We start from the raw sequence: 27,997 nt of genomic DNA, 5'->3' as shown, positions 1-27,997 counted from the left end.
TGTACTTGTATAACAGTATAACTTCGCCCTCGCCCATACCCGGGCGCGAACCAGGGACCCTCTGCACACATCAACAACAGTCACCCACGAAGCATCGTTACACATCGCTCCACAAAAGACGCGACTCTTGCAGAGCAAGGGGAACTACTACTTCAAGGTCTCAGAGCAAGTGACGTCACCGATTGAAACGCTATTTAGCGCGCACCGCTAACTAAGCTAGCCGTTTCACATCCGTTACACACTACAGTATAATGAGGTGCAGTTATAATAGATGAGCCTCAGCTGTAATTGAATACTTTACAATAGGCACCTAGTGGTCCCCCATGATTAGATAGAGAATCACTGGTATAGAGAAGCTCTCTGAAATCTGTCTACGTTCTCATTGATTGCAGAATCATTCCAACACCAGGCTCCTGCCCAGATCAAGCCTACGCTCCAGTGTCCTCTACCTCCAACCTACAGGCTACCGAGACCCCACCAAAGAAATTTGAAGGCTGGGCCCACTCCTACTATACACAGGGGAGCCCTGTTCAGCTCACAGGTTTTTACGGACACAACCATGGGGGCTTGAGGCCAAGTCACGGACATGGTCACAAGCATGGACACAGCTGCAGCCATGGACATAGTCACAAACACAGCTTTGGCCATGGACTCAGTCATGGGCATGCATCTGCCTCTCAAACCAGCAGTCACTGGGCTCCAGTGGCTCAACATCCACATTTTCAACATTCCCACCTCAGCCCACTGTCTGTCTGTCAGTGTCCCCCAGAGTTTCACAGCCAACATGCCGGAGTCACTATAACAGAATCTGTGACGGTTCATCCAGGAGCACCTGTGTCTTCACTGACAGATTGATGACTTCAATCAGTAACACCAAAACTCACTATAGCTCGATTGAAATTCAAAGGCAATGTTCTCAAAGATTGGAAATGACCTTTACATTTCAAGTGCGCTATTTTCAGCAATCACAATCCTTGTAAAAACGTCAACTTATGGTATAACTAATAACGTTTTTAAAAAATGATGTCAGTGTGGTTATAAGCCGCTATAGCTCTGAACTTCAGCGATACAGATTTAATCGAGCCCATAGTTTTCATTCAATGTGTTTTCTGTCTCATGTTATACATTGAGATGTAATATGCTTGGACAAGTGGTTTGAGGCAGTACTTGAAGGTCCACTTTTTCTTCACGGATGTTTTTGGTTTGAATACACAAGCAGGCTCTGAATGTTCAAGGTCAAATCAATGCAAGAAAACTTTGATTGTCAGTTGATTGTAAAGACCTCCTTTTGGCTTGTGTGTTTGTACTTTGTGTTTTTTTACCCATACAGTCGACAAATCTCTTGGTACTCTTGATTTATACAACCTAGATTAAAACAACGTTTTTCAAAACCCTTAGTAAATGGACCAACCAGACCCTCAAGACAGCCATGGGCAAGTCCCTTGATTGGTATCAGGAAGGGTGGGAGAACAACCTGAAGGTAATTCTCTTTGCACACAACAGCAGCATCCAGGCTGAGTATGGACGGGAGCCGCAGCTGTTGACTGAGGTAAACAATGCAATTGTATATACAATTATTGCATATACTGTAGTCTTTCAAAATTGGGATTGACTTAGTGTTTGTCTATTGCTATTTTTGCATAACGTGCTTTCAGATCACTGAAACCCCACCTGATGTGGTGGAAGTTGTCGAACCAGATCAGAACGCCTTTGAGTACTATCTTCAAGCACAGACTGAGAAGGACGTGGAGGTTTTTGACCAGGTAAAAATGATTGTCCTCTGTTAATGTATTTTCTGTCCCTCCAAGAGATATGTAAGAAATATATTTGTAATATGAAATATAATTGCATGTATTCCTGTCATCAATCAAGGTGAGACAGAACATGGACAAGGCGCAGGAGAAACAGAAGGAGAGCTACCGGAGTGTTTACGTCTCTGTCGCCTACCCTGTTCCCTTTAACTCTACTCCTGTTCTCCAGGAGCTAAGGGTCCTGCCCAACACCCAGACGTGGATCCACCCGATGTTCTCCATTACCAACCACCCTCCAACTTTTCATTACATCATCTACAGCTACTGTTGTCATGTTATCATTATCTGCTAAGAAAGTTTGTGCTCTCTCATACTGGCCCTCTTCACTTCCCTTTGGCCAAAGAAGACCTAAGACCCCAATGCCAGACACTGCCCTGCGGCCGGTGCTGTCCTTCGGATGAGACTGTGCACACAGAGGTCCTATCTCTCTGTGGTCACTAAACATCTCATGGCACTTATGACATGAGTAGGGGTGTTGACCCTGCATCTCCTGGCTATATTTTCAAGCCTGATAACTACACGCTATGTAAATCCAACCCATTATCATACGCTACCCTAGTAGGCTGTATGGGAACCAATATAATTATTGGGTCTTTTTTATTTTTTTAAGAATGGTGCATATCTCAAAATATAACAATGAGACCAATATCAATAGTATGTGTGTGTGTGTGTGTGTGTGTGTGTGTGTGTGTTGTAGTAGTAGTTGGCCATTATTTCTTCGAACATCTCAGTTTGGGCAGCAGCCACTGGAGAAACCTGTCAATCAAACACAACAGGAGAATAAATAGTAGTTTGCCATTAAACATCAGATAGCTGCTCTTTCTCTGCTACCTCATTCAATTTCTATATTTCTCTACCTCATTCTATTTCTATAAATCTCTAAAACGCCCTTGTTATGTTCCCCTCTTCTATTTCCTCACCTCTTCCTCAGACTCTTCTTTTCATCTTTCTTGTCCTCCTTAGTTTCTCCAACATTTTCCACCTGCTGCATCTTACTGGCCTTCTCTTTCTTCACTTGCTTTTTTCCCTTGGTCTTTTTCCTTTTGACCTTCCTTTCCTGAATATTTTGGACAAGGAGATAAAGTAATATAAGCTTATGGCTATTTTCTACTCTTGAGCTATGGTATCTAGAGGTATGATATACTGTAGAAGGAAATATGGCTAATATTCCCTTCCTGTTTCCTCTCACCTGTGGCGTCACTCCTGACATTTTCTGGAGCAGCTTCCTGCCGTTCTCACTCAGGTTGGTGATTGGGGCCAGGCGAGGGCTGCGGTGGTATGGTAAGTACTCCACAGCAGGCGAAGCAACAATGACAGAGACAGGGCTTGGAGGTGTCGGAGGCTTTGGGACATCCTTTTGGGAGGGACGGGCCACAGCAGAGGGCAGGGCTTGTAGGGCTTCAGCCAGGGTCCGGGGTGCTGAGGTCACAAGAGGAGAGAGGCCAGACACAGGACCAGAGACTTTCCCTGGGCTCTGTAAGACCAGAAACAACAAACAAACTGTTAGGACAGTGCTATGTTATACAAAATCTGTAGATATACTGTATGACTAATCTATAAATACATTAGATACATGACTACACTCAATAAGTAAGATTCATTTACAAAGCTCTGGACATAGTTATTTTTTCTGCATTTCTGCCATGCTCTCTACCATTTCGGCCATCTCTCCAGTGCATTTCTTGAAGGCCACTTTCAACCTTTCCAAGTCATTCAGCCAACTGTCCAGGTTTACTGCCTCAAGATCACTTTCACTGCAGTTTCTCTTCATCACTTGGATCAGTGCCCTCACTTCCTCGCCCATCCTCCCTTTATCTTCCCTATTCACATCTTCATCCCTCAGTCTTTCCTCCTTCCTCTTCCTCTTCCCCATCCACTTCTCAATCCAGGCTCTGAAGCATCCCTCATTCTTCTGCCTCTCTTGGTTGATGTCCTGACCGTCGTTGACCTTGTTCAGGCCTTCCTCCAGGTCGAGCTCTATGGAGGCCAGTTTTTTTTTAATCCTCCTCAGGCTCTCCTCGTTGGTGTTGGTCCACTGTGTCTTCTTGTCCAGCTGCTCCCTGCAGGGCCGGACAGTAGGGACCAACTCCATCAGGCGTGATGCCTTCTTCAGGGCACTCACAGAGGCAGGGAGAAGGATGTTGGGCTTGGCCACAATAATCTGTACAGACATAAGGTCAAATCATTGAGATGTAACACACACTAGTGATGCATTGACTAATAAGCAGCAGTCCCGCGGTTATATCCACAGGGCGGCGGGTTTAGGGTCATGAAATATTATGTGGGAGGCGGTCGGGTTGAATAAAGAGAAAACAATACGTGAAAAAATTCCATACATGTATCATTCTTGTGTCATTTATATCTATAGGCTATTTAGCATTTGTACGTAAACCTAAGCTTTAGGGCCTAATTTGGCACGTGCCAAATAGACTAGACACCAATCACCAAACACTTTTGGGAAAGGGCAGAAAAAGTTACTGTTAATCCACTGACGCAAAAAGGACAATGTCAGAGTTTAATTCAATAAGAGGAAATCTACGAAATGGAGAGTTGAAAATAAAGAAGGGATGGCCAGAAAAGGAATGTTTGGAAAAGATTTGATGAAGTATTCAAAGAGGATGATGGCAGTGTCTCTATTATGTGTGAAGATTGTGAGGCACTATACAAACTCGACAGTCACAAGAGGGGGATTCAAATAGGCCTATGGCACATCAAGGGAACAAACTGTTCAGATGAGTTAAATGGAAACTGAAATCTGGACACTGACTGTAGATCTTTAATTAACCTCTCACAGTCTTAATATTAACTCCTGCAGAATTAAGCCTTTATTGCAGTAAAATGATAGGCTACAACAAATGTAGACTATATTTTGACTCGGGAACAGGAGTGGAGAAATATGATTTCTTTCAGCATCTTGAGAGAATGCGATTGTGCAGTTAGGGACTGCTTTATCAGCCTCCTAAAAGCTGATAGTAGTTTCCCTTTTTTTATCTTGAGTTTTTGCATTTTCTTCTTGCTCCGCGAAAGAATCAAAGATGACGGAGATCTTTACCGATGTCAACTAGATTGAAGCATTCATTCTACCATTTATAACATTATTCCGGTGAGCAAGGGTTTATTTAGTCTTCTATCAATTTATAGACAAGTTGACTAACAAATAGCCTGCCAAAATGTCGGAAATGATAAGCAGAAACATATCCATATTAGCCACAACAAAATCTTGCACCCCCTGACAAAAAAAATGGTTCCGTCTTCTCTGATGGTGTTCTATATTTGTGGACTAGGGTCAGGTTTTCACTTTTTCACATATAGTCGGGCGGTTGCGGATGGGTTATTAGCAATTGCGGGTGGGCTTGGTTGATCAAACAGCTGACCTGCGCACCACTAACACACAAATGTAAGAGAATACCAGTCGAGGGTCCTTCAGTGAAGCCCCTTTTCTCTGTGGTTCCTTTGAAGACCCTGGGCTGTCCTCAGCAGAGGCATCATTGCCATTATCACACTGTGTCAGAGAGCTAGTTGGTTATAGTCCATTTTCCACATTCAGTCAAAGAGTTACTCAAATACATGGTGCAGAACATACCAGAAAGTCTGAATCATCCAAGGAGTGGAGAGACAGATTGTCGTCCTCTACCATTTCCCTCACTTCAAACTTTGTCACCTTTCCATCCTCCTTATCCTTCACTATCAGCGGTGGTGTCCTCCTTTCATGATCCTCATCAGACTGTGTATCAGAGTCAATTAGTCTGAGACTATTCTCTTCACAGTCATATCACTCAACACATCTATGGTGTACAACTCTCTTACCTCAGATTCACAGTCAGTGAAGGAGTAGATAGAGATGTCATCAGAGTTGGAGGATGAGATCACCCCATCATAATTTCTCTCCATCAGCCGAGTCACCCTTCCAGACTGAGGAGACAGACAAAGGCATGTACTTAGGGCAGCCATGGAATTCACTGGCATTGACTGCCAAGAAAATGTTGAATATTTAGGCAATCCAACATACTTGTACAAGTAGTGAGTAATTCATGGGTAATTGAAAATGCAAGTGGATTGAAATCTGAGGGGTCTGCGCTGAAGTAGACTGTCAAGAGAGCATTCAATTTCAAATGAGTTTAGATGGGGAGGGATATCTGCAGTTGCTTTTATTGTGATAACTGCAGTTTGTACATGGAGCATAAGTAATGTTTATGTGTAATTGTTTTCAGGTCGGATTTGACTTACAGGCCTTGGTCTTCTGTGCACCTTACCGGTTGGCCACATCACAGAATCAGGGGAGTTCACCCTCACTGGATTCAACTGTCAACACAACACTCAATTTAAAATGTGATAACAAAGACAGAACACAAAATAAATAAATAGGTATTTACCACATAAGGGCGGCGCCTTAAAGCTCTTCTGATTCTCTCATCACTACGATCCATCTTGTTTTCTGAGGGATACATTTTCATCAATTGATTGGCACAAAACATATCCTAACACACACACACACACAGACAAATGGCACGCCATTCCCTATATAGCGCACTTACTTTGACTTGTGCACTTATTTTGATCTGAGCCCACTGGACACAGGTCAAAAGTACTACACTACAGGGTGCCATTTGGGACCTCCCCAAAGAATGTAAGAGCCTACCAGACATTCTAAACTCCAAATCACCTTGTGCAGTGCGAACGGGTCTAACCAACCGTTTCCAATCGTAGTATTCTCTGCACAGCGTCAGCTAGGGCAGACTATGAGGCAAAAGATTAGCTGAAACAAGCTGATTGAATAAAGAGATTGTACTGTTGATATCAAAGCTGAACACAGTTCATGTAGCGAATTGATGCTTGGTTACGTCACAATAGGTCACCATTTTATGGCCGCGCAAAATACGTCACAAGAAAGGCGTGTAAGGGACCGGACTGGTGGTATCTTCCCCCAGGTTGTAATTTATAACTGTCAAATCAAATCTATGTAGCTATCTAACTCAAATGGCTGTTGAGGACTCTTTGATAATCACATTTGAGGCAAATGTCAGCAGGTGGCAGTGTCTTCAAATCTGTGCAACTTTGAGGTTGTGATAATTGAAATGCGGAAGTCTAGTACATTTGTTTTGGCTGAGCAAGCGTGTTCGCATATTTCTACAATTAATCTTCTTAAAATCGGATTTTAAACTTATTCATACTGCTAACCCAATGCCACAACCTTAAAATAAGACCAAAAAGCTTATTTCTTTCATTAATTTTCTACGACATAGCCAATACTACTTTGTGGCTGTGTTATCTATTGGGAACCGCTAGCTAGCTAGCTATACTCTGGCTAAAGGGTACTGCAATTTTGTATAAAAGTTGATTGATTATCCAAGTACTAGTTTGAAAAATATGCACTGTGCATCAAAATGATCTCCCGAATAGTTTTAAAAGATATGGTTCAGAGGTTCAAGAGTTTTACTCCTGAGTTCATGCTCACGAGTGGGATTGTTTCTGTCATTATAGTATCATTTGTTTTGTTTACTGTCACTACATTTTTCGGTTTATCAGAGGATGTCTTCAGTCTTGGAACGACAGTTTTTGACAATGGTCATGGTAAGTTAGCTAGGAGGGGCTGAGTGAATCAACAATCATATGCTAGGTAGCTACTTGGAATGGGAGTGTTGTAACGTTAGCTAGCGTCCTAAAACGTATGGCTAACGTAACCGACGGTGCCAGTAGACTACAGCAGCAAGCTACAACATCACGGCATGTTTATATCTTTCAACTCTATTATGTATGTTTTAAACCTTTTCCTCTTCCTTTCCAGTGCACAAGCTCATCACATACTCCTTCCACCACAAGTCAGTGACCCAGCTACTCCTCAGTATTGGGGTTCTGGGGCCCCTCTGTGGTGGCATTGAGAAGAGTGTGGGCACTGTTCGGTTCCTCTTCATGTTTCTTCTGCTCTCTATCAGCACAGGGGTGTTGTACAGCATACTGGGTCTGCTACTGTTTGGTGCATCTGCCCAGAACCAGGTGGAGGGGTTCATTCCAGTATCCCTCTCCCTTATGGGTATGGCCACAGTGCACTCCCGTATGGTTAAGGGCTTTCTTTTCGGGGTTACTGTACCCATGTTAGCCCTGCCCTGGCTGTTTCTGTTCATCATAACACTTTTGGTCCCACACACTGTCTTCCTTTGCAATGTCATCGCCATCATCGTAGGGGGGATCTGTATCCTAACTTCAACCTCATTGCGGTTCGAAATAAATGTGACACGCTCCTCTACAGTATCTCACAGCTTTATAAGTGTGCTTAGTAGTGTAGTTAAGTGGTATTAGGTTATAGGTGTTGTATATGAGTCCTGCTGCTAAACATTATGGCATGTTTGTTTAGAAAAAATCTTGCTTCACTGTTTCACACATTCTCCTTAACTTGCACTGGTGAAACAGACGGAAAGGGCTGGCTCTCACTTCTGGACATGTCCGATGCCAGGGCATCAGTGCTGGACAAGAAGATGCCTTTCAGGCTGCTGAGGAACATTGGTGTCCTGTATGTCCCTGCATCAATAGAGGCGAGGAGGAAGACTGTCCACCCACCGTGAGTACTGAGAAAGCACCAGAACCATCATTTATCAGACAAGACAAGAGGTCATTAAATAACAATTGCTGTGTGCAAGCCAGAGCACATGATGTACTACAGTATAATGAGGTGCAGTTATAATAGATGATCCTCAGCTGTAATTGAATACTTTACAATAGGCACCTAGTGGTCCCCCATGATTAGATAGAGAATCACTGGTATAGATAAGCTCTCTGAAATCTGTCTATGTTCTCATTGATTGCAGAATCATTCCAACACCAGGCTCCTACCCAGTCCAAGCCTATGCTCCAGTGTCCTCTACCTCCAACCTACAGGCTACTGAGACCACACCAAAGACATTTGAAGGCTGGGCCCACTCCTACTATACACAGGGGAGCCCTGTTCAGCTCTCAGGTTATTACGGACACAACCATGGATATTTCATCAAGGATAGCTTTGGGCCAAGTCACAAACATGGACACAGCTGCAGCCACAGCCAAGGTCATGGACATAGTCATGAACACAGCTTTGGCCATGGACTCAGTCATGGGCATGCATCTGCCTCTCAAACCAGCAGTCACTGGGCTCCAGTGGCTCAACATCCACATTCTCAACATTCCCACCTCAGTTCACTGTCTGTGTCTGTCAGTGTCCCCCAGAGTTTCACAGCAAACATGCCGGAGTCACTAACAGAATCTGTGACGGTTCATCCAGGAGCACCTGTGTCTTCACTGACAGATTGATGACTTCAATCAGTAACACCAAAACTCACTATAGCTCGATTGAAATTCAAAGGCAATGTTCTCAAAGATTGGAAATGACCTTTACATTTCATGTGCTCTATTTTCAACAATCCTTGTAAAAACGTCAACTTATGGTATAACTAATAACATAAAACAAATTATATCAGTGTGGTTATAAACCGCTATAGTCTGAACTTCGGCGATACAGATTTAATAGAGCCCATAGTTGTCATTCAATGTGTTTTCTGTCTCATGTTATACATTGAGATGTAATATGCTTGGACAAGTGGTTTGAGGCAGTACTTGAAGGTCCACTTTTTCTTCACTGATGTTTTTGGTTTGAATACACAAGCAGGCTCTGAATGTTCAAGGTCAAATCAATGCAAGAAAACTTTGATTGTCAGTTGATTGTAAAGACCTCCTTTTGGCTTGTGTGTTTTGTACTATGTGTTTTTTACCCATACAGTCGACAAATCTCTTGGTACTCTTGATTTATACAACCTAGATTAAAACAAAGTTTTTCAAAACCCTTAGTAAATAATAACTGTTTTTACTTCAAACTGGTAGGATATTTTAATCACCCTTAACTACACTGAACAACAATATAAATGCAACATGTAAAGTGTTGGTCCCATGTTTCATGAGGTGAAATCAATCATTTCAGAAATTTTCCAAATGTACAAAAATCTTATTTCACAAATTTGATTAAATCCCTGTTATTGGGCATTTCTCCTTTGCCAAGATAATCCACCCACCTGACAGGTGTGGCATATCAAGAAGCTGATTCAACAGGATGCTCATTACACTGGTGCATCTTGTGCTGGGGAGACTAAAAGGTCACTCTAAAATGTGCAGTTTTGTCACACAACACAATGCTACGCTTTGAGGGAGCTTGCAATTGGCATGCTGACTGCAGGAATGTCCACCAGAGCTGTTACCAGAGATTTTAAAGTTAATTTCTCTACCGTAAGCCAAATCCGATGTCGTTTTAGAGAATTTGGCAGTACGTCCAACCGGCCCCTCACATCCGCAGACCACGTGTAACCATGCCAGCCCAGGACCTCCACAGTTAGCTTCTTCACCTGCGGGATTGTCTGACAGCCACCTCATGAAACTGAGTTTGCACAGCCAAATAATTTCTGCACAAACTGACAGAAACCATCCCAGGGAAGGTCATCTGGTTGCTCGTCATCCTCACCAGGGTCTTGACCTAACTGCATTCAGCGTTGTAACTGACCCCAGTGGACAAATGCTCACCTTCTATGGCCACTGGCATGCTGGAGAAGTGTGCTCTTCATGGTTGAATCCCGGTTTCGGCTCTACCTGGCAGATTTATGACTGCAAAATTAATTGCCTCGGAGGACAAAGTTTAACTGTGTGGGTGAGCGGTTTGCTGATGTGAAGGTTGTGAGCAGAGTGCCTAATGGTGGCAGTGGGGTTCTGGTATGGGCAGGCATAAGCTACGGACAACGAGCAACATATTTGCACAGCCGTTGAAGAGGAGTGGGACAACTTTCCACAGGCCACAATCAACAGCCTGATCAACTCTATGCGAAGGTGATGCGTCGCGCTGCTTGAGGCAAATGGTGGTCACACCAGATACTGACCGGTTTTCTGATCCACGCACCTACCTTTCTTTTTAGGTATCTTATGACCAACAGATGCATATCTGTTTTCCCAATCATGTAAAAAGGCACATTTCTTATTTAAATGACATGTACCATGTCATATTTGATTCTGTATCACTACAATAGTTGAGGGGTTTTTATATTTAAAGAAACACAAGATGACATGCTAAAATGATAGACTGCTGAACATTTGTAATTAGGCTTTCAACCATCAGCATAATAAAATAAAACTACATAAAGTTCTACCAGAATTAGTGATTATCAGAACACACATAAATGACAATAATTAGCCGGCTGGCTAAAACCGGCACTTTTACTGAAACGTTGATTAATGTGCACTGTCCCTGTAAAAAATAAACTCAAACTCAATAGATCTATTCATGTTGACTGCAAGTGCACATACCATACAACACATTTTGCATTGCCTAAATGCCGAGGTAGTGTCCAGCTAAACATAACTAGTCGGCACTAAGCATTACAGTCGGAGAGGATGAGAAAAAAACCACCATTTAATCGAATACCTTTTCTGTAATGAACCGATGAAGATCAAGGCTCAATGACTAAACAGTTACTGCAATTTAAATGTATGAATTGTACAGTATGGTACAATATGAATATGCTACTAGTTTGCATATTTGACTCATCTTGCACTGCTCTGTATTTACACAACCTTCGTGCATCTGAATAGTCAGCCATGTTGAACTTGTAAATGCATTTAAAGACGGCAAATATAGAATGCTTTCAATGCCTTAGACATTTCAGATAAGTTAATTGACAATATATATGTATATGTTTTCACCTTGTGGGTACTTCACAGCATGATAAACGTCCAGAGGCAATATTTCATATCATAATCACCTCTGTTTACTCCTAGTTACACTTACAAAAACAATGTGTAACATTCAATGTATAATATCTCCAACTTTTCTAATCTGATGGGAAACAGTGAAGGTCTGCACTCTATTTTAATTAAAAACGAATTGGTTTAAAAATGTCCATAACCCTAAAAGGAGCGCATGGACCAAATGTACACTGAACAAAAATATGGATGCAACATGCAACAATTTCAAAGATTTTACTGAGTTACAGTTCATAAGGAAATCATTCAATTTAAATAAATAAATTAGGCCCTAATCTATGGATTTCACATGACTAGCAGTACAGATGTGTGTCTGACAAAAAAAAGTACGGGTGTGGATCAGGAAACCAGTCAGTATCTAGTGTGACCACCATTTGCATCATGCAGCGTGACATCTCCTTCACATAGTGTTGATCAGGCTGTTGATTGTGGAATGTTGTCCCACTCTTCTTCATTGGCTGTGCGAAGTTGCTGGATATTGGCGGAAACTGGAAAAAACTGTCATGCATGTCAATCCAGAGCATCCCAAGTCTGCTCAATGGGTGACATGTCTGGTGAGTATGCAGGCCATCGAATAACTGGTACATTTTCAGCTTCCAGAAATGGTGTACCGATCCATGTGACATGGGTTCATGCATTATCATGCTGAAACATGGCAGGACAATGTAAAGTGTTGGTCCCATGTTTCATGAGGTGAAATCAATCATTTCAGAAATTTTCCAAATGTACAAAAATCTTATTTCACAAATTTGATTAAATCCCTGTTATTGGGCATTTCTCCTTTGCCAAGATAATCCACCCACCTGACAGGTGTGGCATATCAAGAAGCTGATTCAACAGGATGCTCATTACACTGGTGCATCTTGTGCTGGGGAGACTAAAAGGTCACTCTAAAATGTGCAGTTTTGTCACACAACACAATGCTACGCTTTGAGGGAGCTTGCAATTGGCATGCTGACTGCAGGAATGTCCACCAGAGCTGTTACCAGAGATTTTAAAGTTAATTTCTCTACCGTAAGCCAAATCCGATGTCGTTTTAGAGAATTTGGCAGTACGTCCAACCGGCCCCTCACATCCGCAGACCACGTGTAACCATGCCAGCCCAGGACCTCCACAGTTAGCTTCTTCACCTGCGGGATTGTCTGACAGCCACCTCATGAAACTGAGTTTGCACAGCCAAATAATTTCTGCACAAACTGACAGAAACCATCCCAGGGAAGGTCATCTGGTTGCTCGTCATCCTCACCAGGGTCTTGACCTAACTGCATTCAGCGTTGTAACTGACCCCAGTGGACAAATGCTCACCTTCTATGGCCACTGGCATGCTGGAGAAGTGTGCTCTTCATGGTTGAATCCCGGTTTCGGCTCTACCTGGCAGATTTATGACTGCAAAATTAATTGCCTCGGAGGACAAAGTTTAACTGTGTGGGTGAGCGGTTTGCTGATGTGAAGGTTGTGAGCAGAGTGCCTAATGGTGGCAGTGGGGTTCTGGTATGGGCAGGCATAAGCTACGGACAACGAGCAACATATTTGCACAGCCGTTGAAGAGGAGTGGGACAACTTTCCACAGGCCACAATCAACAGCCTGATCAACTCTATGCGAAGGTGATGCGTCGCGCTGCTTGAGGCAAATGGTGGTCACACCAGATACTGACCGGTTTTCTGATCCACGCACCTACCTTTCTTTTTAGGTATCTTATGACCAACAGATGCATATCTGTTTTCCCAATCATGTAAAAAGGCACATTTCTTATTTAAATGACATGTACCATGTCATATTTGATTCTGTATCACTACAATAGTTGAGGGGTTTTTATATTTAAAGAAACACAAGATGACATGCTAAAATGATAGACTGCTGAACATTTGTAATTAGGCTTTCAACCATCAGCATAATAAAATAAAACTACATAAAGTTCTACCAGAATTAGTGATTATCAGAACACACATAAATGACAATAATTAGCCGGCTGGCTAAAACCGGCACTTTTACTGAAACGTTGATTAATGTGCACTGTCCCTGTAAAAAATAAACTCAAACTCAATAGATCTATTCATGTTGACTGCAAGTGCACATACCATACAACACATTTTGCATTGCCTAAATGCCGAGGTAGTGTCCAGCTAAACATAACTAGTCGGCACTAAGCATTACAGTCGGAGAGGATGAGAAAAAAACCACCATTTAATCGAATACCTTTTCTGTAATGAACCGATGAAGATCAAGGCTCAATGACTAAACAGTTACTGCAATTTAAATGTATGAATTGTACAGTATGGTACAATATGAATATGCTACTAGTTTGCATATTTGACTCATCTTGCACTGCTCTGTATTTACACAACCTTCGTGCATCTGAATAGTCAGCCATGTTGAACTTGTAAATGCATTTAAAGACGGCAAATATAGAATGCTTTCAATGCCTTAGACATTTCAGATAAGTTAATTGACAATATATATGTATATGTTTTCACCTTGTGGGTACTTCACAGCATGATAAACGTCCAGAGGCAATATTTCATATCATAATCACCTCTGTTTACTCCTAGTTACACTTACAAAAACAATGTGTAACATTCAATGTATAATATCTCCAACTTTTCTAATCTGATGGGAAACAGTGAAGGTCTGCACTCTATTTTAATTAAAAACGAATTGGTTTAAAAATGTCCATAACCTTAAAAGGAGCGCATGGACCAAATGTACACTGAACAAAAATATGGATGCAACATGCAACAATTTCAAAGATTTTACTGAGTTACAGTTCATAAGGAAATCATTCAATTTAAATAAATAAATTAGGCCCTAATCTATGGATTTCACATGACTAGCAGTACAGATGTGTGTCTGACAAAAAAAAGTAAGGGTGTGGATCAGGAAACCAGTCAGTATCTAGTGTGACCACCATTTGCATCATGCAGCGTGACATCTCCTTCACATAGTGTTGATCAGGCTGTTGATTGTGGAATGTTGTCCCACTCTTCTTCATTGGCTGTGCGAAGTTGCTGGATATTGGCGGAAACTGGAAAAAACTGTCATGCATGTCAATCCAGAGCATCCCAAGTCTGCTCAATGGGTGACATGTCTGGTGAGTATGCAGGCCATCGAATAACTGGTACATTTTCAGCTTCCAGAAATGGTGTACCGATCCATGTGACATGGGTTCATGCATTATCATGCTGAAACATGGCAGGACAATGGCCCTCAGGACCTCGTCACGGTATCTCAGTGCATTCAAATTGCCATCGATAAAATGCAATTGTGTTTGTTGTCAGTAGCTTATGCCTGCCTGCCTGCCCATACCATAACTCCACCCCATACACGCTGTCTGCCATCTGCCCGGTACAGTTGAAACTGGGATTAATCCGTGCAGAGCACACTTCTCCAGCATGCCAGTTGTCATCGAAGGTGAGCATTTTCCCACTGAAGTCGGTTATGGTGCCGAAATGCAGTCAAGTCAGACCCTGGTGAGGACGACGAGCACGCAGATGAGCTTCCCTGAGATGGTTTCTGACAGTTTGTGCAGAAATTCTTTGGTTGTATAAACCCAGTTTCATCAGCTGTCCGGGTGGTTGGTCTCAAACGATCCTGCAGCTGAAAGAGCCGGATGTGGAGGTCCTGGGCTGGCGTGGTTACACATGGTCTGCGGTTATGAGGTCGGTTGGAATTCTCTAAAATTACGTTGGAGGTGGCTTATGGTAGAGAAATGTAAATTAAATTATCTGGCAACAGTTCTGGTGCCAATTGCACGCTCCCTCAAAAGATGAGACATCTGTGGTGGCGTTGTGTTACAAAACTGCACATTTTAGAGTGGCCTTTTATTGCCCCCAGCACAAGGTGCACCTGTGTAATGATCATGCTGTTTAATAAGCTTTTTGATTATCTTGGCAAATGAGAAATGCTCACTAACAGTGAAGTAAACATATTTGTGCACAACATTTGAGAGAAATAAGCTTTTTGTGTGTATGGAACATTTCTGTGATCTTTTATTTTAGCTCATGAAACATGGGACCAACACTTTACATGTTGCATTTATATTTTGGTTCCGTGTACATGAAAGGACTGGGGGTTAGGGGTCAATTTGGAGTATGAGACCATTCCCAACAAATCTTGAATGAATTGCACACCCTCTCAGCACGAGTCTCCACAAAATGCTGTCAGTAAGATTACACACCAAAACAATAAGTACAACAAACATTCATCCATACGTCTTTCCATTTAGTGATTATGTGCTGACCTTCTAAAACAGTTCACCGTTACCACTCACCCTCCACCAGAATTAAATAGGTTAACATAGGGATTTGTGAGTGTGTGATGTAACATTAGCTTCATCTTCTTTAGCTCCACACGTCCTGAGAGTAGCAGCCCTTTGTCATCAGCTTCTTGATGTAAGCCACAGCCTGTGTGTGTGTGAGGCCTCCCACCTCCTCAGCAGTGCCATAGAAGGCATTCTGCGCCATGTTCCGAGCATCCCTAGGAAAAGACAAGTGGCAGCCATATTTACAGAGGGCACACAATAATGATAGATTTTCCTTTTCAAAAAACCCTCAAAGCATTTACAGTGTCTTCAGAAAGTATTCACACCCACATGTTGTTGTGTTACAGCCTGAATTTAAAATTGAATAAATGTAGATTTTCTGTCACTGGCCTACACACAATACCCCATAATGTCAAAGTGGATTTATGTTTTTAGAAATATTTAGAAAGCTACAAAGAATGAAAAGCTCCAATCTCTTGAGTCAATAAGTGTTAAACCCCTTTGTTATGGCAAGCCTACATAAGTTCAGGAGTAAAAATGTGCTTAACAACTCACATAATAAGATGTATGGACTCACTGTGTGTGCAATAATAGTGTTGAACATGATTTTTGAATGACTACCTCATCTTTGTACCCCACACATACAATGATCTGTAAGGTCCCTCAGTCAAGCAGTGAATTTCAAACACAGATTCACCACAAAGACGAGGGAGGTTTTCCAATGCTTCGCAGAGAAGGGCACCTATTGGTAGATGGGTAAAAATAAAAAAGCAGACATTTGATATCCCTTTGGGCAAGGTGAAGTTATTAATTACACTGTGGATGGTGTATCAATACACCTAGTCACTACAAAGATACAGGCGTCCTTCCTAACTCAGTTGCCGGCTGTGATAGGAGAAAACTGAGGATGGATCAACAACATTTAAATTACTCCACAATACTAACCTAAATGACAGAGTAAAGAAGGAAGCCTGTACAGAATACACATTTTCCAAAACACGCATTCTGTTTGCAACAATGCACTAAAGTAAAACTGCAAAAAATGAGGAAAGGAAATTAACTGTCCTGAAAAGAAAGCATTACATGTTATGTTGGATTTTTCCCAAACATCACTGAGTACCCCTCTTCATATTTTCAAGAATGGTGGTGGTTGCATCATGTTATGGGTATGCTTATCTTTGGCAAGGACTAGGGAATTTTGGGGGATAAAAATAAATGGAATAGAGCTAAGCATAGGCAAATCCGAGAGGAAAACCTGGTTCAGTCTGCTTTTCAACAGACACTGGGAGACAAATTCACCTTTCAATAGGACAATAACCTTAAACACAAGGCCAAATATACACTGGAGTTGCTTGCCAAGACGACATTGAATGTTCCTGAGTGGCCTAATTACAGTTTTGAAATCGTCTTGAAAATCTATGGCAAGACTTCAAAATGGCTGTCTAGCAATGATCATCAACCAACTTGAACTTGAATAATTTTAAAAGGAATAATGTCCAAATATTGTACAATACAGGTGTGCAAAGCTCTTAGAGAGACTTACCCAGAAAGACGCACAGCTGTAATCGCTGCCAAAGGTGGTTCTAATATGTATTGACTCAGTGGTGTGAATACTTATGTAAATGAGATATTTCTGAATATCATTTTCAATAAATTAGCAAACATTTCTAAAAACTTTGTCATTATGGGTTATTGTGTGTAGATGGGTGAATTAAAAAAAATATTTAATCCATTTTAAATTCAGCCTAACAACAAAATGTGGAATAATTCCAAAATGTAGAATAATTTCTTCCTAGGTTCTGGCCTTTCTTTCCTAGCCACCGTGCTTCTACACCTGCATTGCTTGCTGTTTGGGGTTTTAGGCTGGGTTTCTGTACAGCACATGGTGACATCAGCTGATGTAAGAAGGGTTTTATAAATAAATGTGATTGAAATTTGATTGATTGAAGGGGTATGAATACTTTCTGAAGACACTATACATATACAGCTGGTCTGAAATGGTTCTTACCCACAAATGTAGATGTGAGCATTGTCAGTATGGATCAGCTTCCACAGGTGTTCATTGTTCTTCTTCAGGAGATGCTGGACGTACACCTGAGCATGGATAATCAAACAATTAGCCTAACTGAACAATTAATTTAAGTGATACAAAAGACATTCTCTTGAAGTCTGCAGGTTCTTAAGGCAATACGAATCATAGGAAGTATCAACAATTGTATCTTATCTAAGTCATAGATAGATAAGAGTGTATTGAATCTTATCCCATAGTTAACGCCTCAGAGCTGACAGAGAAGTTAAGGTGTGCTGTGTTACCTTCTCCTCTTGGTCTCTGGAGAAGGCCACGTTGAGCTGAGTCAGCACGCCCACCTTCTCAAACTCTACCAGTTCCTGCTGGTACATGAAGTCCTGATATCTGTGGCGACAGCCGAAGTACAGTATCGTCTCGCCGACATCCTTCCCTGATAGAAAAACAACACACTCTTTTATTTACTTATTTTATTTAACCCTTATTTTACCAGGTAAGTACACACTCTTGATGTGAAACTGTGTCACACTGGCACTCTTTTCCCTTATGCTAACATATTAAAAGATACTTGTTGAAAACAAATTCAGGTCAACCTAATTTACAGTAGAACATGGAGACTTGCTTGCTGTGGACTCCATCTATTCTATGCACAAACACTTCTGTTTTAACAGATGTTCTTCAAAATCACAAAATACCAGAAAATCCACACTCTGGACACATTTCAATTTTCCAATTCAATAAGTAGACTTAGATGCCAGACGAGGCCCAGGCTTTCTTCCTCCCTAGCTGGTTACCTTGCTCCTTCATCCAGCCTCTCTCCTGGAGGAAGCCCATGAAGGGGGCGATGCCTGTGCCGGGCCCAATCATCACCACCGGGTTGCTGGCCTTGAAGGGCAGCTGGAACTGGGACTTGCGGACGTACATGGGCACCGTGGCCTTGTGGCCGTTGTCCGTCACCACCAACTTGTTCTTCAGCCAGTTGGTGGCCACTCCCTTGAAGCTCCGCCCTGTGCTGGTCTGGAACTCCACCACCACCACCGCACAGATGCTCACCATGTCGGAGTACACCTGACATCAAGACAATACACAGTTATTAAGTAAACATAAAGAAACAAATAACTGAAAAAGTGGGAACTGAACTGGCAATAACAGGTCTGCTGTTCTCCGATTCCTAGTATCATATCCTGAACTCCTATATTGCTCTCCCTTCATGGGCTCTGCTGTACAAATGTATATTTCTCCCTAAAATGGACAACGTATTATTATTATTTCTAATAGTGGGTCTCAACTCGCCAGAGGAGGCGATGGAGTAGTAGCGAGCCTGTAGGCGGGGCAGCAGCTCACACAGGTGGTCTATGGTAGGGTGGAGGGACGGCATGTCCTCCAACACAGCCAGGATGTTCCTCTGAGAATCCAGCACCCAGCTCTGGTACAGACCCTGACAGAGAGACACAGACAGACAACAGTTACTCTCCATTGAGTATGTTTACATACACACTAATAATTCAATATTAAACTGATTATGGCAGAAGGCAGAGTACGGCATTCGTCATGTAAACACCTAACTCTGCTTATCTTAATCGGTGTAAGGTCATAATGGAAGTAAGCATACGCCGATTAAAACACCTGGTTTTCTGAGCAATCTTTTCTAAATATTAGGACATGTAAACAGCTTAGTTGGCATTCCAGTGGTGTATTTGATCTGCACATGTGCCAGCAGCGGGTAGTGCCAGCAGCGGGTAGTGTCAGCAGAGGGTAGTGTCAGCAGCGGGTAGTGTCAGCAGCAGGTAGTGTCAGCAGCGGGTAGTGTCAGAAGCGGGTAGTGTCAGCAGAGGGTAGTGTCAGCAGCGGGTAGTGTCAGCAGCGGGTGGTGTCAGCAGCGGGTAGTGTCAGCAGAGGGTAGTGTCAGCAGCGGGTAGTGTCAGAAGCGGGTAGTGTCAGCAGCGGGTAGTGTCAGCAGAGGGTAGTGTCAGCAGCGGGTAGTGTCAGCAGCGGGTAGTGTCAGCAGCGGGTAGTGTCAGCAGCGGGTGGTGTCAGCAGCGGGTAGTGTCAGCAGAGGGTAGTGTCAGCAGCGGGTAGTGTCAGAAGCGGGTAGTGTCAGCAGCGGGTAGTGTCAGAAGCGGGTAGTGTCAGCAGCGGGTAGTGTCAGCAGCGGGAAGTGTCAACAGCAGGTAGTGTCAGCAGCGGGTAGTGTCAGAAGCGGGTAGTGTCAGCAGAGGGTAGTGTCAGCAGCGGGTAGTGTCAGCAGAGGGTAGTGTCAGCAGCGGGTAGTGTCAGAAGCGGGTAGTGTCAGCAGCGGGTAGTGTCAGAAGCGGGTAGTGTCAGCAGCGGGTAGTGTCAGCAGCGGGTAGTGTCAGCAGCGGGTAGTGTCAGAAGCGGGTAGTGTCAGCAGCGGGTAGTGTCAGCAGCGGGAAGTGTCAACAGCAGGTAGTGTCAGCAGCGGGTAGTGTCAGAAGCGGGTAGTGTCAGCAGAGGGTAGTGTCAGCAGCGGGTAGTGTCAGCAGAGGGTAGTGTCAGCAGCGGGTAGTGTCAGAAGCGGGTAGTGTCAGCAGCGGGTAGTGTCAGAAGCGGGTAGTGTCAGCAGCGGGTAGTGTCAGAAGCGGGTAGTGTCAGCAGCGGGTAGTGTCAGAAGCGGGTAGTGTCAGAAGCGGGTAGTGTCAGAAGCGGGTAGTGTCAGCAGCGGGTAGTGTCAGAAGCGGGTAGTGTCAGAAGCGGGTAGTGTCAGAAGCGGGTAGTGTCAGCAGCGGGTAGTGTCAGAAGCGGGTAGTGTCAGAAGCGGGTAGTGTCAGAAGCGGGTAGTGTCAGCAGCGGGTAGTGTCAGAAGAGGGTAGTGTCAGCAGCGGGTAGTGTCAGCAGCGGGAAGTGTCAACAGCAGGTAGTGTCAGCAGCGGGTAGTGTCAGAAGCGGGTAGTGTCAGCAGAGGGTAGTGTCAGCAGCGGGTAGTGTCAGCAGAGGGTAGTGTCAGCAGCGGGTAGTGTCAGAAGCGGGTAGTGTCAGCAGCGGGTAGTGTCAGAAGCGGGTAGTGTCAGCAGCGGGTAGTGTCAGAAGCGGGTAGTGTCAGCAGCGGGTAGTGTCAGAAGCGGGTAGTGTCAGAAGCGGGTAGTGTCAGAAGCGGGTAGTGTCAGCAGCGGGTAGTGTCAGAAGCGGGTAGTGTCAGAAGCGGGTAGTGTCAGAAGCGGGTAGTGTCAGCAGCGGGTAGTGTCAGAAGCGGGTAGTGTCAGAAGCGGGTAGTGTCAGAAGCGGGTAGTGTCAGCAGCGGGTAGTGTCAGAAGCGGGTAGTGTCAGAAGCGGGTAGTGTCAGCAGCGGGTAGTGTCAGAAGCGGGTAGTGTCAGCAGCGGGTAGTGTCAGCAGCGGGAAGTGTCAACAGCAGGTAGCGCAAGCTTCTCTCTTATGCTCGAGTGAAGTGAGTTCGAAAAAACTGAAAGTATGCATCTTATAAATAGTTTTCACATACAAACTTTATATGTCTGAATCAAATAGTCTGAACAAAAATAACATGGTCACTGTAGTAGAACGTTTAATTTGATTGGTGATTTTCAGCATTCATCAAAAGTCCCATCAGGTAGACTGATGTCAGATGTGTCCATACAAACAGGATTATTAGGGAAATGGTTCTTCTTGCAAAGCATGTAAACGTTTTAAACAAACTATTCTATTAACCTGACTATCCACAATAATCACATTATTGTATGGATGTAACCGTGCTCAATGATACAGAGCATTTACAGTTATTCAACCCTATTGACAGCATGCATTTCTGGGTGGGCAGTGGAGTGTCAGTCAGTCAGAGGTTTGAGGGGTGCCAACCTTGCCCTCGGGGGAAGTGTAGGCCATCTTGCGCAGGATGTCCTGGTCCTTGGGGTCGGTGACGTACTGGGCCAGCTCAAATAGTGGGTCAGAGCCGTGCGGTACGTTGTCGGACACGGGAATGGGTGCTTCTTATTGGACTCCTCTGAAACACACACAGATGAAGAATCTTATCAGCATCATTGTTTAAGATTCAAGTTCTCTTTATTTTGAGGCCACTGCATCCATTTTGGTTGTTAATGGTGGACCACATGGTTTAGTTGACAATGTGTGCAGCAGTATCTTTTCAACCTCTAGATCATGTGCATTATATGGCAACCAAATATTATGGAAAATGCCAATAGAAAAAATAACTACTCCAATGCAAATACAGATGCAAAGTAGCTCACATCATGTCCCTGAGCCATGATTTAGAACTGACTTTCAAGGTTGTTGAGAGAGATAACAGTGTCCAGGTCAGCATCCAGGATCTGACCTATTCTGTTCACTATTGACACGTCATTAATGGGGTAAACAGCAACGTGGTCTCCAGAGTCATATCTACAGGGAAGGTGAAAGACACGGGAGATGGATGAACAAGACTTCCCACTGTATTTATCTAACAAGCAAATGTCATTACATATACAAGATATTTACATGCTTTTTGCCAGTGTGTGAAAAATAAAATAAAATTGATTAACCAACTTGACACTTGTTAGCAGACAGAAGTAATGCAGTAGGCATAGGAAGGCAGAAATGCATTATATTTAAAGGCCCACTGCAGACAAAAATGTGATTTTCCTTTGTTTTATTTATATTTCCACACTTTGACGTTGGAATAATACTGTGAAATTGTGAAAATGATAATGCCCTTTTAGTGTAAGAGCTGTTTGCAAAGACTGCCTGAAATGTGGGATGGAGCTTTGGCCTGCCATCACCAGGTTGTAAATAGGTTAATAGCCCAATAAGAGAGTTCCATACCTAACAATATTTTCTGTTTTCCAGACCAGACAGTCTTAGCAAAATTCTTGCTTGGGAAATGTTTATTTTTTGACCATTTTAATTGAAAACAATCACAGTAAGGTACTTAATTGTTACCCAGAAATGATTTGATATTAAGATAAAAACAACTGCATTGGACCTTTAATGGCATAGGACTTTTCATATAAAATATGAATAAAAGAGCAGATACCTGATTTGGGAGCCTGAGATGTCCAGCTCTAGATGCGTCAGATGTCGGTCGCCGGCTTAGTTCAGCTGGCGGTTAACCGCTACCGTGGTCAAGTAGGGGTTCTTAGCATCAAAACGCCTCCAATGACAAATAATACTGGAGTTATCACAAAGCCATTTCAGACAAATGGAGAAAAGTGCTACTGTTGTAAAAAGGGTTCAATAAATAACTAACATTTGAGAGGAGATTTCTAATATTAAGGATAAAATTAAAATTAAATGATCTGAGAAGACAGGTGAAGGCACTTTGGCCAAGGTCTATAGAGGGATTTAGTTTACACCTGTCTAGTTCTCTCAGATCAGTGCAGATGAAGGAAAATATAATTTAGACTAGACTATTGAGATGCACCCTAAAAGCACACTGTCTTTGCTGTTGGCATTGGGGAGATGGTGAGAATCATGTCAGCGTCATGACAACAGTCATCCCTTTATTGCCCTGAACAACAATCATAATCTATTAATTCCATTCCATGACAACACAGCTCTGTCATTACGCCTGTGTGAGTGAAGTTGTCAACTCACGGTTTCTGGGTCTCAAAGCTCTTGAGGCGACCCATCTCCCCAGTATACACCTTATTCATGTTGATATCAGTTGGAAACACCAACTCGTACTGCTGGTTGCTAAAGGAGAGGAAGAAACGGACAGGTGGTTACTTCCTGCTCCGCATCTCCACCAATCATGATCACACACCTTTGAAGTCTAAAAATAACCCATCAGTGCAGCTAAGGACCGATATCAAATCAAACTTTATTTGTCACATGCGCCGAATACAACAAGTGTAGATCTTACCGTGAAATGCTTATTTACAAGCAGTGCAGATCAAGAAATGTTAAGAAAATATTTACCAAATACACTAAAGTAAAAAATTATAAAAAGTAACACAATAGCATAACAATAACGAGGCTATATACAGGGGGTACCGGTACCGAGTCAGAGTGCAGAGGTACAGGTTAGTTGAGGTAATTTGTACATGTAGGTAGGGGTGAAGTGGCTATGCATAGATAATAACAGCAAGTATCAACAAATGGAAGGGGGGGGGGGGTCAATGTAAATACATGGTGGCCATTTGAGATGAATTGTTCAGCAGTCTTATGGCTTGGGGGTAGAAGCTGTTAACGAGCCTTTTGGTCCTAGACGTGGCGCTCCAGTACTGTTTGCCGTGAGGTAGCAGAGAAAACAGTCTATGACTTGGGTGACTGGCGTCTCTGACAATTTTATGGGCTTTCCTCTGACACCGCCTATTGTAGAGGTCCTGGATTGCAGGAAGCTTGGCTCCAGTTATGCACTGGCCCGTACACACTACCCTCTGTAGCGCCTTACGGTCAGATGCCGAGCAGTTGCCATACCAGGCGGTGATTCAACCGGTCAGGATGCTCTCGATGGTGTAGCTGTAGAACTTTTTGAGGATCTGGGCACCCAGACCAAACATTTTCAGTCTCCTGAGGGGAAAAGGTTTTGTCGTGCCCTCTTCATGACTGTCTTGGTGTGTTTGGACCATGATAGATCGTTGGTGATGTGGACACCAAGGAACTTGAAACTCTCAACCCGCTCCACTGCAGCCCCATTGATGTTAATGGGGGCCTGTTCGGCCCGCCTTTTCCTGTAGTCCACAATCAGCTCCTTTGTCTTGCTCACATTGAGGGAGAGGTTGTTGTCCTGGCACCACGGCCCGTTCTCTGACCTCCCTATAGGCCGTCTCATCGTTGTCGGTGATCAGGCCTACCACTGTTGTGTCGTCTGCAAACTTAATGATGGTATTGGAGTTGTGTTTGGCCACGGAGTCATGGGTGAACAGGGAGTACAGGAGGGACTAAGTACACACCCCTGGGGGGCTCCAGTGTTGAGGATCAGCGTGGCAGACATGTTATTGCCTACCCTACCCGGGCTGCCCCCCGTCAGGAAGTCTTGGATTCAGTTGGAAAGTGAGGTGTTTAGTCCCAGGGTCCTTAGCTTAGTGATGAGCTTCGTGGGCACTATGGTGTTGAACACTGAGCTGTAGTCAATGAATAGCATTCTCACATAGGTGTTCCTTTTGTCCATGTCGGAAAGGGCAGTGTGGAGTGCGATTGACATTGTGTCATCTGTGGATCTGTTGGGGCAGTATGCGAATTGGAGTGGGTCTAGGGTATCTGGGAGGATGCTGTTGATGTGAGCCATGACCAGCCTTGCAAAGCACTTAATGGCTACCAAAGTGAGTGTTACAGGGGCGGTAATCATTTAGGCAGGTTACCTTCGCTTCCTTTGGCACAGGGACTATGGTGGTCTGCTTGAAACATGTAGGTATTACAGACACGGTCAGGGAGAGGTTGAAAATGTCAGTGAAGACACTTGCCAGTTGATCCGCGCATGCTTTGAGTACACGTCCTGGTAATCCGTCTGGATATGGACAGCCACATACGCTTTTAGTGGGGTTCGCTCTCTGTGATGCAAATGCTATGATGCATGTGCGTATGGTAAAAGGGTTGGATGCCATGCAGAGCAGAGTGAAAAGCCTCAAAGCACAGGGGAGACATTCATGTCAGGCACTATTATGCATGCAAACAGAATTTGAAATGGAAATGTGCCATTGTTTAACCAAATGTGTTAACCAGGTTTGTTATTCGCAGTTGAAGCTTTATGGTTGTTTTTCTGAAAACATGCAAACAATGTCAGGGTCTATCAAACATGACTTATTCAATTGTTTACTATATCTGATATGTCCAGGATTCATAGCTGGTGATATTACCAAGATCCCTTGTTCTGTATTGAATTGGAATACAAAGTAAAACATTATAGGCTGGTTTCCCAGACACAGATTAAGTCTAGTCCTGGACTATAAAGCTTTTCAATGGAGAATCTCAATTGAGAATATTTTTTTATCCTGAACTAGGCTTAATTTGTTTCTGGGAAACCAGCCCTCTGGGTCATTAAAAAACATGTATAAAATGATGTACATCTGCTCCTAGAGCTCCATAGTAAATATCTCTACTTGGCAACCAGTTTGACCAGGAGAGAGAGAGGGGGTAGCCAACTAGCTATTAACTGGTGTTATCTCCTGTGGCCTCCACCCTAAAGTGTTCACACACAGCAGGCCAGAACGGCTCCTTCCATGATACAAAGTCTTCCTCAAGGCTGGGGAAGAGGGTAAGACAGACATAGAACACAGTCATAGGATATTTTGATAAGATAAAAACATACATATTTATGAATATGGATTAATTTATTACTCACGTGCCATCATCGTCTCCCATTCCCAGGTCATAGATCCTCCTGCCACCCAGCTCTTCCAGTCTCTTGTCAGTATACTTTCCCATTGCATTGAAGTGCTCATATGTTTTATTCCCCAAGCCAAACACCTGCACAGTTCAAAGGCAGATGCTATCAGCTATCATAGTAGATCAAAATGAATTAACTACATATAAATGTAAAGCTTCCATGATATACAGTACCAGTCAAAAGTTTGGACACACCTACTCATTACAGGGTTTTTCTTTATTTTTTACTATTTTCTACATTGTAGAATAATAGTGAAGACATCAAAACTATTAAATAACACATTTGATTCCAAGAACACAGGATGAGATGTTGCTATCCTTTGTGCAAGCACTTCCAAGAGTTAATGAACAGTGAGCCTGGTGAAATTTGGGGAGCGCATCGTCAGTAGTGTACCTTTGGTTCCTAGGGTGTTTCGGCCTTTCACACTATACACCCTCCCCAAAGGCGGCCAGCGACAGGGTGATCAATCCTACGCTTGCGTCCCATTCCCAATTAGTCATAGGAGTTGCCTTGTTGATGATAGCCAACATCCCATGGGACTATGCATGGCAGGGGCGTCCTCCTCCTTGAGTCAAGCATTGTTGACCGCATACCTCCTGGCCCTCTCACTTCGGGGCCCAGCTGGGGTCTTTCCTCTTCATCCAGAGCCACTGACTGCTGCCTTCTGTCGCCTCCGATACAGCTTTGATTGCCGAACGCTGGCTCTGGCCCTTAATTCCAAGGTCTCTAAGCAGTCACAAAACCACAAAACAAAACCACAAAACCTCTGCAGCCCACCTCCACTGGTCGGACTTCTGTGTTCCAGCCATGATGCCGTGCTTCGGCAGCTAGATCGGCATAGCGCAGATGCTTTCGCTCATAAGCCTCATCTACTGAGTCCTCCCAGGGTACTGTGAGCTCAATGATGAAGACCTTCTTGAGCGAACGGGACCAGAGCACCATGTCAGGTCTTAGGGTGGTGGTTGCGATCTCCGGAGGAAACACAAGTTGCCGGCCAATGTCAGCTAGCATTTTCTAGTCGCGGGCCAAGCGCAGCTGGTCTCGCTCTAATGGTGTCGAGCCGCGCTTCGGTGGTTTAGCCCCTTCGCGGACAAAGTTTGTCCGTAAGGGGTGTGATGCTGCTGGGGGTGGTAGGGAGTTGGTGGCAGCTCGCTTGTCCTCCAGGGCGGACGCAAGGTTTTTAAGGACTTGGTTGTGTCGCCAAGTGTAGCGTCCTTGGGTGAGGCTTGTTTTACACCCCGTGAGAATGTGCCTGAGGTTGGCTGGCATGGAACAGAGGGCACAGTCCGGATCTTCACCATACCATTGGTGAAGATTAACTGGAGTTGGAAAGACGTCATATGTTGCTCTGATGGAAAAGCTCAACCGCCTCGCTTCCATGGCCCACAGATCCTTCCAGCTGATCTTCCTCTTCTCCACACTGTCCCATCGAGTCCACTGTCCCTGTTTGGAAAGAGAGACTGCCTTGGCCCACCTTGCAGCCTCCTCCTGATGGCGTACTTCCTGCACTACCATCTTCCGCCGCTCTGGTGCAGTGGCCTTACTCCAAGCAGCACGGCTAGTTAGCCCAAGGCCTCCTCTCCCTTGCTGAACATGACCCACAATGTCAGCATGTCTGAGGGCTACTGTTGCCTCCTGGACTGCTTTTCCTGGCCTCCATTTGCGCCCAGTTGCCAAGGTCGGCGCGTTGTTGCTCACCACTGGGTCTCGAGATTCATTCAGTGTCATCTGGAGCCTGGTTTTTGAACACATGAATTCCTCTGTTAGACTGCTGAGGGGCAGCTTGAGGACACCATCTCCATAGAGGCCGATGGTGGTAAGGCATCGTGGAACTCCGAGCCACTTCTTTAAGTAGCCTGT

At 43.8% G+C, this 27,997-nt stretch overlaps 2 protein-coding genes and 1 pseudogene across 4 annotated transcripts; 1 reads left to right on the top strand and 2 right to left on the bottom strand.

Annotated features, from left to right (window-relative positions):
- Window positions 1-1,306: 1,306 nt before the first annotated feature.
- Window positions 1,307-6,752, bottom strand: LOC109873421 (uncharacterized). 2 transcript variants are annotated; one of them, XM_031808253.1, is made up of 7 exons: window positions 6,185-6,752; window positions 6,039-6,113; window positions 5,619-5,723; window positions 3,466-3,972; window positions 3,001-3,285; window positions 2,732-2,868; window positions 1,307-2,567 (listed from the first exon to the last, which is right to left on the bottom strand). In XM_031808253.1, exons 1-7 carry the CDS (start codon window positions 6,284-6,286, stop codon window positions 2,522-2,524), a joined length of 1,257 nt encoding a protein of 418 aa, XP_031664113.1. In that variant the 5' UTR covers window positions 6,287-6,752; the 3' UTR covers window positions 1,307-2,521. The 2 variants fall into 2 exon arrangements, with proteins under 2 accessions (XP_031664113.1, XP_031664114.1); XM_031808254.1 differs by lacking the exon at window positions 2,732-2,868.
- Window positions 6,739-9,621, top strand: rhbdd2 (rhomboid domain containing 2). Of its 2 annotated transcripts, none has more exons than XM_031808256.1 (4): window positions 6,739-7,382; window positions 7,597-7,842; window positions 8,220-8,367; window positions 8,615-9,621. In XM_031808256.1, the coding sequence occupies exons 1-4, from the start codon at window positions 7,196-7,198 to the stop codon at window positions 9,090-9,092; spliced, it is 1,059 nt and encodes a 352-aa protein (XP_031664116.1). In that variant the 5' UTR covers window positions 6,739-7,195; the 3' UTR covers window positions 9,093-9,621. The 2 variants fall into 2 exon arrangements, with proteins under 2 accessions (XP_031664116.1, XP_031664115.1); XM_031808255.1 differs by having other exon boundaries at window positions 7,597-8,001.
- Window positions 9,622-15,785: 6,164 nt separating this feature from the next.
- Window positions 15,786-27,997, bottom strand: part of LOC109872762 (NADPH--cytochrome P450 reductase-like) — a 23,290-nt pseudogene continuing 11,078 nt past the window's right edge.

This window comes from Oncorhynchus kisutch, linkage group LG28 (genome assembly GCF_002021735.2).
Source record: "Oncorhynchus kisutch isolate 150728-3 linkage group LG28, Okis_V2, whole genome shotgun sequence".
NCBI classification, from domain to species: Eukaryota; Metazoa; Chordata; class Actinopteri; order Salmoniformes; family Salmonidae; genus Oncorhynchus; species Oncorhynchus kisutch.
Note: the sequence above shows the minus strand (reverse complement) of the source record. Positions and strands in the feature narration are given on the sequence as shown.